The following is a 13374-nucleotide window of genomic DNA, read 5'->3' as shown; positions in this document are numbered from 1 at the left end:
TGGTTTTCATCTGTTATCATATCCCTACATTCTGCAGAGCAAAATATAAAAAATAGTAACAAATATCCTGCCTGTTCTGTACCTGCAAGTCTTTAAATTAAGCTTGAGGTTGTCCCTGTGTTAAAATGCATCATGTGATATGTTAATGGTTGAACGATAACCTCTCGTGGACTGTATGTTGCCTTGCAATCCTTATTCAAATTTTCTCAATGTTACGAAATATAAAAGAAGATACATATAACTCTACAAATTGATACCAAATTTATTACATACTCTTCTGTTAAAGCTGGAGAATTTTGACAAAGGTTTACTTTCGTTTTCTGAAGAGGTCAGAAATTGAGATAATCAGAAATGCTTGAAAACGTCTGTCAATGATTAAAAGTACATGCTGCGGGAAAAATAACTGTGAATAAATAAAATGTAGCCCTGAATGACAGTAAGCTTCATTTCTCGATTCTTTCTTAATTTTTGCTAAAATACTCTGCCTTATAACTGTGTCATTTTAGAGTTGAGTTATCTCCCATCGATCTTAATTGTAATTTGTGTCCGTTCAGGTGTATTGACATGCAATGGCATAAGGTAGTCAATATCTCACTACCAGGAAAGATTTGATATTGCATACATGTATGTGGCTCAGTAATTTATGCTGCGATTTTAAGGTTTAGGAGTATATCATCAGAACACAAAAATATTTGATAAACAATCAACATCTTTACCAACAAAGTACCTGACCATTACATGTTCTGCAGGACTGGCCCATATGATGGATACTTAAAATATTCTGAAAAGTTGTCCCCCTTTAAAAATAAATGCCATTTGTAAAGAAATAAAAATAACCATGTGCTGAAAACTATGTTCCACCAAGTTATGTGAAATTTTAGCATTACGACATTAATTAGTCATTATTGCAAATGCATCAAAATGAAGATATTAACAATTCATTGAAAATGGTGAGTTTTTAAAGGCGTTGAACTGTCAGAAAGTGTGGTGCTATTTCCAGAATTCAATGTATATATCAGTATACTGACAATTGTTTCATAGAGTAATATTAGCAACCCCAGATACTTTTTTTCAAAATAAATAAATATACAGTGTTTTATATTCTGTTCAAATTTCATGCGAAACAACACTTTCTTTCTATGATTTGGTATTGTTTGAAATATTTTCTCAAAATATAAGGCTAAACGTTAATGGGTGAATTTGTTAGTCAGAGGTCAGTTTATTTCAGTTTTAATGTACCTATCAGATTTGCTGTTCTTATAAAGTGATAAATAATGATTTTAACCTTTATATTTTGGACCTCTCTGGTTAAGACAGATTAGTATATTTATGGCTCCAACCCCCTTCTGGGAGAGACATATTCTTTTTGCCCTGTCTGTCCGTCACACTTCATTTCCGATCAATAACTGGAGAACCATTTGACCTAGAACCTTCAAACTTCATAGGATGACAGGGCTTATGAAGGAGACGACCCCTTTTGTTTTTGGGGTCACTCCGTCAAAGGTCAAGGTCACAGGGGCCTGAACATGGAAAACCATTTCTGATCAATAACTTGAGAATCACTTGACCCAGAATGTTGAAACTTCATAGGATGATTGGTCATGCAGAGTAGATGACCCCTATTGATTTTTGGGTCACTCAGTTGAAGGTCAAGGTCACAGGGGCCTGAACATGGAAAACCATTTCCGATCAATAACTTGAGACCCACTTGACCCAGAATGTTGAAACTTCATAGGATGATTGGTCATGCAGAGTAGATGACCCCTATTGATTTTGGGATCACTCCGTTAAAGGTCAAGGTCACAGGGGCCTGAACATGGAAAACCATTGCCGATCAATAACTTGAGAACCACTTGACCCAGAATGTTGAAAATTCATAGGATGATTGGTCATGCAGAGTAGATGACCCATATTGATCTTGGGATCACTCCATTAAAAGTCAAGGTCACAGGGGCCTGAACATGGAAAACCATTTCTGATCAATAACTTGAGAACCACTTGACCCAGAATATTGAAACATCATAGGATGATTGGTCATGCAAAGTAGATGACCCCTGTTGATTTTGGGATCACTCTATTAAAGGTCAAGGTCACAGGGGCCTGAACATGGAAAAACATTTCCGGTCAGTAACTTGAGAACTAATTGACCCAGAATTTTGAAACTTCATAGGATGATTGGACATGCAGAGTAGATGACCCCTACTGATTTTGGGGTCACCCGATCAAAGGTCAAGGCCACAGGGGCTTGAACATGGAAAACAGTTTCCAATTCATAACTTGAGAACCACTTAGCCCAGAATGTTGAAACTTTGTGGAATGATTGGACATGCCAAATAGATGATTCCTATTGCATCCAGCCAGCAAGTGTTGTTTAGACTTCTGCTTCTGTCCCCTATTGACTTCCTGCCTATATGACTATGCATTGGGGGAGACATGCGCTTTTCTACAAAAGCATCTTCTAGTTGAATGAAGTTTATTATTCATAAATAGCAGCCTTAGTTTTAGTTTATACTAATTTATTTTAGCTCAATTTTGATGAAAGCTTCAAGCTTATTTGAACCACTCTGGAATCCACTTCCTGGAAAACCCAGTACTTGTGTGATATGGTAAGGGGCGGTCATGACCCCAGTGGGATTCGAAACCACAACCTTCTGGTTGAGCGGCCATCGCCTAGACCACCACAGCCTTATCACATATCACTGTCTCATTCTTTATTTGCAGTGTTAACAATATAATCATTTATAGACCATTAACCTAGATCACTGAGAGGTTGTGATGATGTGGTTGTAAGACTGAATCTTGTGGTGCTAGATAGAGTGTTAATTGGTGCCTTTAAAACCACAACATTGTAAGCACGTAAAATGCAAAAATTCCGTTGTCTGGATTTTGCAGGGATATAAACGAACTATTTTTATTTAGGGGCCCAGACTGTCAAAAATAAATGTTTCACACTAGGTCTATGGGCATTTTCTCCAACAATTTAGGGGCCCAGCCCTATATCTAGGGGTCATGGGCTACTGGGCCCCTGCTAATTTATATCCCTGCTTTGGCAACTTGGCTAATTAATTTGGCATTCCCTGTACTTATATCTAACATCTCTTACTGTTTCTTAGTATCTTGCTTACCACTCGGCCCCCACCCCAAATGTGCGTAAAAAATACATTTGTTTATTTATACTGTTATAACGGACCTGTCTGTTGCTGCAAAATGCACATTTCATTACAGTACTAAGCAATGTTAGAAAAAGAAGAGAATCTACTGTTCACCAAGCTTTAAAAGTCTAAGTCTTAGTTTCAGACTTTGATGAATGCAGGCCCTGATGTCTGTTGAATAGAATAGGAACAACAAACCTGTTTGATTTATATTCCAGAAGTGTATCTCATTAGATAAACATGGAGAACGAAGGTAACAGCCTGTTAGAGAATGAAGGTAACAGCCTGCTCGAGAACGAAGGTAACAGCTTGCTTGAGCTTCCTTTAGAGTCTAGTGAAATATTGGAAGAGGTTAACCTTAATACAGATCATGTTGGCACTGTGGCTGACAACAGTGTTGATAATGTTGGAGAGATGTTGATAGATGAAAATGCACAAAGTGGTATCCCTTGTATAGAGTCAAATAGTATTGACTTTGAATTTGTCAACAGTGATCTAGGAAACAGTGCAGAATTTAATATGGATAACTCAAGTGTGTTTGGTATGACAGACAATGACATTGATGCAAGAGAAGACTGTGAGTACTTGTTCAGAGACTCTACTTGCTTTAGTGATAGTGTAAATAAGCAGATTGATGCTGGTACCCTACAACATAGTGGTGTGGTTTCTGTTCCAAGTTCTGGGAAAATGAATCTTTATAAAGATTTGGGACTGAAGTTGCAGGTTATACCACTGAACAATTTACAGTATGTATCAACTATTCAGACAAGTAAGGGGCTCCATATACTAGCTATCCCTGCTCAGACATCAGTGTCTTCGAACTGTAATGAAGTTGTTCAGCAAACTGTTGAGAAATCTAAACTCAGCAGTGCAGATATAAATCAAAGTTTGAAAAACAGATCGCAAAATAAACTGAAAGAAGTACCAAATCTGGAAGTAGAAACTAGGAAAGTAAATGAGAAGACAAAAAAGAAAAATAGAGATTCAGTAAATGGTCCATCAGCATCAAAATCTACAAAGAAACTAAGAAATTCACTGGACAGGAGCTTCATAATATGCAGAAATAATTCTTTTAGGAAAGGTTGTGTTCGTAAAGGTTTACTAAAACAAGGAAAAGATGAAAAAGAATCTACAAATGTCCTAAAAACAGATAACTCAAGAAAACACAGAATGGTTTCACTTCTGAATACATCAGTGACAAATAAACTAAAGCAAGCACAGAATACTGCCAACAGAAAAGGCAAAGAGATTAAAGTCACTTTTCATCTGAAACCCCCTGATATTGTTAGAAATACTACTAAAGAAAACTTTACAGAGGACATACCTTCAAAGGCTGTATCTGAAGATATGTCCACATTGAAAACAAATGAATCTCTCTGCAGTAATACAAAAGGTGGATTTGAAACAGATAAACTGGAAAACCATCATGTTACAAATGAAGTAATTAATGATATATCAGATAGAGAAAAAATTCCAGTCTTAGAGGGAAATGAACATGTAAAGCCTCCAGATAATCCTGACAAGATGTTAAAAGTGGACACAGCAGTTGTAGTAAATGGAGCACCAGGGAAAAAGTATCAGTGTAAGGTATGTCTATCAACTTTCACCAGACAAGGACATTTCAAAAACCATATGAAGACACACAAAGAAATCACATCAGAACAAAAGAATTCAACAGAAAATGTCACTAATTTTGAAAGTAAAGTTGAATACCATATAAATCAGCTTGAGAATAAAATTCCAGATCTAAAAGGAAATTCAAATGAAAGTGAAGGGAACCATGTAGACAAAGATATAAATTTGGCATCTTTTGTTAATTCTCATAACAATAGCAACATTATGACCTGTGAGTTTTGTGGAATGGAGTTCAAGACACAAGGGAACTTAACAAGACACAAGCTTACTCATAGTGTGACCATGGGAACAAAGGTACTTAAATCACTTAATCATAAGCCTGCTTGTATTACTTAAGAACAGCACAATACAGTGTCGTGTTTAAATTTGTATAAGCCATGAAAGAAATGTTCATTTTGAAAAGGGGATGAAAATTCTTTGTGCTTAGCAAGTCAAGGTAATTATTAGTAGGTCTTTGTACAAATATAATATTTAAAGTATCACAGCTCCAGATACCGGTAAGATTTTAGGCGAAAGTGTATTTTGTCTCTTTTTTTTTTTCTGTCCAAGTTTCAAATTGTATTTTGAAATTGTAAAGGGTATTTGCAAATTTCTCATTGATTTTAAGGGTTATATTTATGTTGTAAGTAAAAGATTCAAACACATTTTTAGCTCGACTATACAAAGTTTAGAGAGCTATCCTACTTGACCCTGGGTCGGCGTCCTTCCGCGTCCGCACTTTGGTTAAAGTTTTGATGTACTTTCTCTTTATCTTTGTTATTACTTGATGGATTTCCATCAAACTTAAAACAGTTGTTCCTCAGCATCACCCACATCATATGGCACAAGGGTCATAACTCTGGCACCAATATTTCATGAATTATACCCCCCTTTTACTTAGAATTTCAGGTTAAGTTTTGATGCACTTCCACTCTTATCTCAGTTATTCCTAAATAGATTTGATTCAAACTGAATTTAGTTGTTCCACATCATCTCCCACATCATATGACACAAAGTCCATAACTCTGGTACCAATATTTCATGAATAATCCCCCCTTTTTACTTAGAATTTCAGGTTTAAGTTCTGATGCACTTCCACTCTATCTCAGTAATTCCTAAATGGATTTAATCCAAACTGAAAATGGTTGTTCAACATCATCACTCACATCATATGACACATAGGCCATAACTCTTGCACCAATATTTTTTATGAATTGCCTCCCTTTTTACTTAGAATTTCAGGTTAATGATTTGATACACTTTCACTGTATCTCAATTATTACTAAATGGGTTTGATTTAAACTTAAAATGGTTGTTCCTACTTATCACCCACATCATATGACTCTGGGTGCATAAATCTGGCACCAATTGTTCATGAACTATGCCCCCTTTTACTTAGAATTTAAGGTTAATTTTGATACATTTTCACTATATCTCAGTTGCTACGAAATGCATTTGATTCAAACTTGAAGTAGTTCCACCTTATCACCCACATTATATGACACAAGGTGCATAACTCTTGCACCAATATTTTATGAGTTATACCGTAGATACCCATGTATAATGCGCGTTTTTGACCCCCGGGACCACCCCCAAATCGTGGGTGCGCATAATACACAGGTATAGACAATTTTCCAACTTCAAAACAAGTTTGTTACCGATGTTCGCCATTTTGGTAAAGGGAAACTACTCCCCGCGCTTACTGTCTCCGCTAAAATCTAAGATTGCCGTTACGTTCCGTAAAAGATCGAATTGTTTATTTTTCTTTCAAACAAAATTAATTTCATATAAATTTAAAAGTATTTTGACGAAAGAAATGTTTATAAATCACAAAAATTATGTTACTAATTAAAGATCGAGAATTATCTTTAACCGAGATCAAACTGTGAACAACATAATTGACACGAGGTGACACGTTGATTGCCGGTAATTACTGGCTTTATGATCGTGACAAAAAGACTATCACACCTTTTGTTATCAGTTTAAATTGAGAAGCTCATGTCATTTTGAAAGATACCATTCCGAAATATTGAATCAGCTGCTATTTATTTATTCAAAGTAGTGAATTAAAAAAGGTAAAACAACAAATATAACAATAATTTACTGGTTTTATTTTCGAGAAAACAAAAATCGATAGTACCGTGAGACCGATGCTGCTCTCCGCCGTGGAGATAAAATTTATAACCGGTGTAGATGTAAACTCTACTTTCGTTTTCCATCCACCTCAAAATTGACCAAAATTTTTTTTTTTTTTTTTTTCCCCCAGGATTTTGGACTAAGATCGGGGGTGCGCATTATACACGGGTGCGCATTATACACGGGTATCTACGGTACTTATATAGTGTTTTGATACACTTTATCTTTACCTCTCTTATTACTTAATATTTCTGACACAGACTCAAGCTATTGTGCAGTATCATCATCCACCATTGGAATTTGGAGTCATTGAACACTCCAGTGACAACTCCAGTTTCCTCAGATGTGCCCAGTTTCACTATCCAGCATCGAAATAGTTGAGCGCGCTGTCTCCTGTGACAGCTCTTGTATGTATGCTATTGGCCTGTGAAACACACTGCACCATTATGGATCTGTCTTTGATGGCTGTAATGGCCTGTTTTCAACAGCTTTTTTGTTACTATTTATAGTAAGGTATATAATAAATGTTATTAATGTGTTTATGGGGCAAGTACTGATATAGAGCTATGGTTTTTTAGTTGTTTTCAGAAAGCTTCTGATTTTTTTTAATTTTCTGCAGTAATTAGTCCTCAACTAGTTGAAAACCAGTTTCGGGGACTATAGGAATGCACTTTTCTGTCTATCATTCTGTCCGTCCATCCGTCCGCAATTTCATGTCCGGTCCATAACTCTGTCATTCATGAAAGGATTTTAATATTACTTAGCACAAATGTTCCCCATGTTGAGACGGCGTGTCATGTGCAAGACCAGGACCTGGCACAAAGGTGAAGGTCACAATTGGAGGTGGTCAAAGCTCAACAGGGCTGTTTTCCTGTCTGGTCCATAACTCTTCCATCCATTAAGGGATTTTAATATCAATTTGCACAAATATACCTCAAGATAAGACGATGTTTCATGCACAACTTTCAGAGCCTTGTCAAGGTCACATGTTTGCATGGCATGAACAGGGTCTGTTTCGTGTCCGGTCCATAACTCTGTCATTCATTAAGGGATTTTAATATTATGACATGTCATACACAAAACCTGGATCCCTAGCTCAAAGGTCAAGGTAACAATTGGAGGTCAAAGGTGAACAGGGTTTTTTTCCGGTCTGGTCAATAACTCTGTCATCCATCAAGGGATTACAATATTACTTGGCATAAATGTTCCCCATGATGAGATGACGTGTCGTGTGCAACACCCAGAACCCTAGCTTAAAGGTCAAGGTCACACTTGGAGATCAAAGGTCAATAGGAATTTTTTGTCTGGTCTCTAACTTTCTCATGCAAAACAGGATTTAAATAATTATATCAGTTGACACAAATGTTCCCCTGGATGAGACAATATGTCCTGCGCAAAACCTGGGCCCAGAGCTGAAAGGTCCAGGTCACACTTTGAAGTTGAAAACCAAAAGGGCTTTTTTCCTGTCCAGTCTGTAACTCAACAATCCTTAAAGTGATTTTAATATTACTTGGCACAAATGTTCACCACCATGAGACAGAGTGTCTTGTGCAAGAACCAGGTCCCTAAGGCTAAGGTCAAGGTAACACTTAGAGGTCAAAGGTCAGATATAAGATTTACTTTGTCCGGAGCATTTCTTCTTCATGAATGGAGGGATTTTGATGTAACTTGGCACAAATGTTCACCACTATAAGAGGGATTGTCTTGCATAAAAACCAGGTCCCTAGGTCTAAGGTCAAGGTCACACTTAGAGGGCAAAGGTCAAATTCAAAAATGACTTTGTCCGGAGCATTTCTTCTTCATGCATGGAGGGATTTTGATGTAACTTGGCACAAATGTTCACCACCATGAGGCACCCTTGTTTATAGAATTACTTCCCTTTGTTTTTACTATAAATAGCCTATATTGTAACTTATTAATTACTGGCTGTAGGGAAAAATAGAGACCACTTTTTTTATGTTACAACATGCATGTTACATCCAATTTTTAAGTGTATTTTGACTTATCTCTACCTGGTAAAGAGTTATGTTGGAATTATATTATATAGAATTTTTTTTTTTTTTAGGATTAAATTCCCTTTGTTGTTACTATAAATAACAATAGAGAAAATTAGGTGCCTTCCAGTAGGGGACTTTGTATTGCATGGCAAAACTTTATTCACTTGTTTTATACTTGTATGCATTTTCAAAATGATGCACATTTTCAATGCATGGATTGTCATTAGGCCTTGCTTCTAGGTTATGTTCTAAGCTCTAGAACTTTTCCAAATTTAGCAAGTTTCCTTGCCGTATAATGAACTGGTGAAAACATAATTTAAAATGATGTGACATAGTGGTATTCAATGCAACAAAAACTTTGCTCACTAAAGGAGACTCTGTTTTTATCCCAGGTGAGAGGAAGGTTTGAGTGTGATGTCTGCAATAAGAGCTTCATGCAGAAATGTGACCTCAAAAGACATGTTTTCACACATTCAGGGACCTACCTGTATACATGCACTGTGTGTCAAAAAGGTAATCTATTCTTGACTGTTTCTATTGCCATTTTTACATTATTTTAAACAAAAACAAAAAATAAAAATAAAATGGAATCAGATACATGTATGTTGTGATTTGTGGCAGGTTAGCTCAGTTGGTAGAGCACCTGATCGGCAGCTTTGGGGTCCTGGGTTAAAGTCCTACATTAGAAGATGTTTTTGCCCTCTACATCAGGCAGTTACCAGTTTGCGTAAAAAATAGGGCCCTGTTACTTGTAATTTTCCCTTCATATTTTTCCCTAGGTTTGTATTAAATTGAATTATTTGACAGAGATTCTTTTCTTCCAAAGCATTTTGCCCTGTTCAGAAAATCTTTACATTCATATTTTTTCTGAAATGGTGGGTACAGAATGCTTGTCTTATAAACATTTGATGACTGGACTCCAATTGAATAAGCTCCAAAAGTTCAGGAAGTATTATAATTGTGCATTTCATCACTTTAGGTTTCATCAGGAGAAGTGACTTGACTGTTCATGAGAAATTTCATACACAAGAAAAACAGTACAAATGTACATTATGTTCGAAAGCATATTTTCAAACAGGTATTTCATTTACTTATTTATTACTTTATAGATTTTTTATGTATCTTCCTAGCATGACAGTTTGTCCATCTTAGAAGAAAATACAATTGATGGCAAATCCAAATCAATTATGTAAATGTTTGAAATTCAGCAATATATACCCAGAAAATGGGGTAAATGACTGCTTGGGTTAAAGAATTAGTTTGACATCTGAAAATCTGAAAAAAGATACACAAATAAAGTCAAAATTGAATTCGAAAACAAAATGTTATTAAAAAGGTTGAAAGGTTTTTTGATGAGAAATTCAAAACAAACTTTTGAAAATCTAAAATTTCTTATTACGTCTTGGACTTTTTATAGTAATGCAAAATATTGGTGGTACTGTCTTGTATTTAGTGAGAAATTAAGGAAAACTGTTACTGAAAAGGTTGATCAAACTGTAATTCATTATGGTAACAAAGAGAACTTGTAGGTGTTAATTATAAGATATAGGACAGTGCAAAGAGTGTTTTTTGTCAGAGGTCAAATTCGGGCTTGACAAATAATTGCCTGGAGGACAAGCTGCTTATAATTTTCTCTCCACCTGCTGCAATTTATACTTGTCCTGCAGTTCAGTAAGGAAAATGGTTTTCATCTACTAGTAGAGCATCTGTTTTAAAGTCCTTTGAAAATAGTATGTTTTGGAATCTTGTCATGAACTATCAAGTATCTATCTAATGCAATCATATGGAACAGGATGGATTTAAGTGTTGCAAACAATAATTCATCTTCTGTTTTCAATCACTGAGATGGGCCAGCTTCTCAGCAGATCAGTTTTCAATGAATTTATTATATTTTTGTTAAAATACCAAACTTGTCCCTCAGTACAAGTACTTCAGCAAGTTCCACTCACCTGGAGCCAGTTTCTACTCATATCTTAGCAGACAAGTGAAATTGTTGACCCTAGAAATTAATTTGTTTTTCTTATGATGACTTGTGTTTTAGGTGACTTATCAAGACATATGAGACAGAATCACAGTGATTTATGTGAGTATGCTTGCCAGGATTGTGGAAGGAAATATACTACTCAGAAAACTCTAAATCTTCACAGGAACAGGAAACATTGAATGGTTACAGAACTCTAAATCTTCACAGGAACAGGAAACATTGAATGGTTACAGAACTCTAAATCTTCACAGGAACAGGAAACAATGAATAGTTACAGATCTCCTGCATCAGTTCCAGATTGTGTAATGGTTGATTCTGAAGTATTTCAGGTAAAATCTCTCCAGAAATTGGAAAAATGTTAGGTGTACATATACTGAAAAGAAAAAAGTTTAGTCAGTAACATTTGCATGTGAAATCCTTATAGGATACAATTAAAGTTTGGAATGTTTGAGTCTTTGTCAGAGCTTTAATATTTGCACTCTTTTATTGTATATATTTCAAGGTTATCAGACTGTTACAGATGTTCTGTATTTTTAGGGAAAATGTAATGGATCATTGTTCAAATGTTGAGCAATCCAGATCACTGTCGAATGTTAAATGAAATACACCAAACTAGAAAATATCCAATATATTATGTTTCCTTGATGTTTCTGCTTTACATGTCCAAGAAGAGTTACATTTCCATGATCACAAAATTTTCTTTTATATGAAAATATTAAATGCTCATAACTATGCACTTTAGGTTAAGATATTATAAATATATCTAATTTTTGAGAAGTATATGAACATTTGCATGCATATCAAAGCTTTTCAGCTTCTTACATACGTTTTGAAAGAATTAGGTACTATCTCTACTTCTTTTATGGAACTGTTTCCATTTTTTCTGCTTAATTTACCAGAAAAGTGAAGAACATAATTGTTAAATTCTTCCATTACATTTCAGTATATTATGTCACAAGAAAACAAGATATAGAAGACCAGTTTTCAGGGCACTGCAGACATCAGTTATACCACTTTATTGAGAAGCTTTTCAATGTATCCATAGCACAGTTAAATACCAAAGTTTTCTGTTATCCTGCATTTTGTGTGAGCTAAGTTTTACATTAGTTAACATATGAAAATATCTTTGAACAATAATTTTCATTTCTTTAATAATTACATGACATTGTATGTTGTGTTGAATGTTTCAATTAACTAAATATTTTTAGTAAGTAACGTTTGATACAAAAGTGTTTGCCGTAACAAGACAACATGCAGAATGCAACTTGCATACATGTGGGTACTTTGTCAAGGTTGAGTGGTGAGATCAAAGCTCAGTTTATGCGGGGTACTTTAAGGTTGCATGGTGAGATCAAAGGTCAGTTCAAATTATATATTTTAGTATTTTTAGCTTGACTATACGAAGTATAAGGAGAGCTATCCTACTCGACCTGGGGTCCGGCGTCGGCGTCGGCATCTTTCCCCGTCCCCAACTTGGTTAAAGTTTTTTTTACACTTTCTCATTTTTCATCATATCTCAGTAATTACTTGATGGATTTGATTCAAACTTAAAATAGTTATTCCTCATCATCACCCACATCATCTGACATAAGGATCATAACTCTTGCACCAATATTTCATGATTTATCCCCCCTTTTCACTTAGATTTTCAGGTTAAAGTTTTGATGTACTTTCACCCTGTCTCTGTTATAGGAGAGATCGCCATTACGTCACGCATAAATACCTGTTTATCTGGTGGTGGGTAAAACAAATGTTTTTACACCGTTTGTGTATGGGATCTGAATTTTTAATTTTTAATAACTTTTTCACTCATTTATGGATTTTAAAAGTTAAAAAAGTTTTGGAATGCTTAGTATTTTCATATTTTCCCATTTAAATATCTTTTTAAAATGAATATCCGTTTTAAAAGACATAAGATTTTAATAGCGGCGTAGCGATCCTCCAAACATTTTGAAAAAACAAAAACAAAAGTTAAGCGTTCATAATTGATCCATTTAATTTCGAATTTATAATCAAAAGTAATCAATAAATTGCTTGTTTTATACACTTTCCATTGATCAAAAAATTATTGATATTATTTGTGTTTTAAGAAAGTTTAAGCCGTTAGAAAAACATCACTGTTTACAAAAAAACATGGACGCTCGGCGTCGGCCCACCCGGTCTTTGCTTATCAGTTCTAAAAATAGAAAATACAATGGATTTGTTTACAAACACGATCACTCCTATTACTGAATGGATTTGATTCAAACTTAAAATAATAGTTCACAATCATCACCCACATTACATGACAGAAGGTGCATAGTTCTGGCACAAATTTTAATGAATTATATCCCTTTTTAGCTCACCTGTCACAAAGTGACAAGGTGAGCTTTTGTGATCGCGCAGCGTCCGTCGTCCGTTGTCCGTCCGTGCATGCGTGCGTAAACTTTTGCTTGTGACCACTCTAGAGGTCACATTTTTCATGGGATCTTTATGAAAATTGGTCAGAATG

At 35.3% G+C, this 13374-nt stretch overlaps 1 protein-coding gene across 2 annotated transcripts; it reads left to right on the top strand.

The window, feature by feature from the left end:
- Positions 1-3375: 3375 nt before the first annotated feature.
- Positions 3376-13037, top strand: LOC123547772 (RB-associated KRAB zinc finger protein-like). Of its 2 annotated transcripts, XR_008372335.1 has the most exons (5): positions 3376-5081; positions 9292-9412; positions 9879-9977; positions 10941-11212; positions 11827-13037. XR_008372335.1 is itself a non-coding variant. In XM_053550876.1 (4 exons), the coding sequence occupies exons 1-4, from the start codon at positions 3393-3395 to the stop codon at positions 11060-11062; spliced, it is 2031 nt and encodes a 676-aa protein (XP_053406851.1). In that variant the 5' UTR covers positions 3376-3392; the 3' UTR covers positions 11063-11573. The 2 variants fall into 2 exon arrangements, 1 of the variants encoding a protein (XP_053406851.1); XM_053550876.1 differs by lacking the exon at positions 11827-13037 and having other exon boundaries at positions 10941-11573.
- Positions 13038-13374: the final 337 nt, after the last annotated feature.

The sequence above is a fragment of the Mercenaria mercenaria genome, chromosome 9, assembly GCF_021730395.1.
Source record: "Mercenaria mercenaria strain notata chromosome 9, MADL_Memer_1, whole genome shotgun sequence".
Taxonomy (NCBI): Eukaryota; Metazoa; Mollusca; class Bivalvia; order Venerida; family Veneridae; genus Mercenaria; species Mercenaria mercenaria.
Note: the sequence above shows the minus strand (reverse complement) of the source record. Positions and strands in the feature narration are given on the sequence as shown.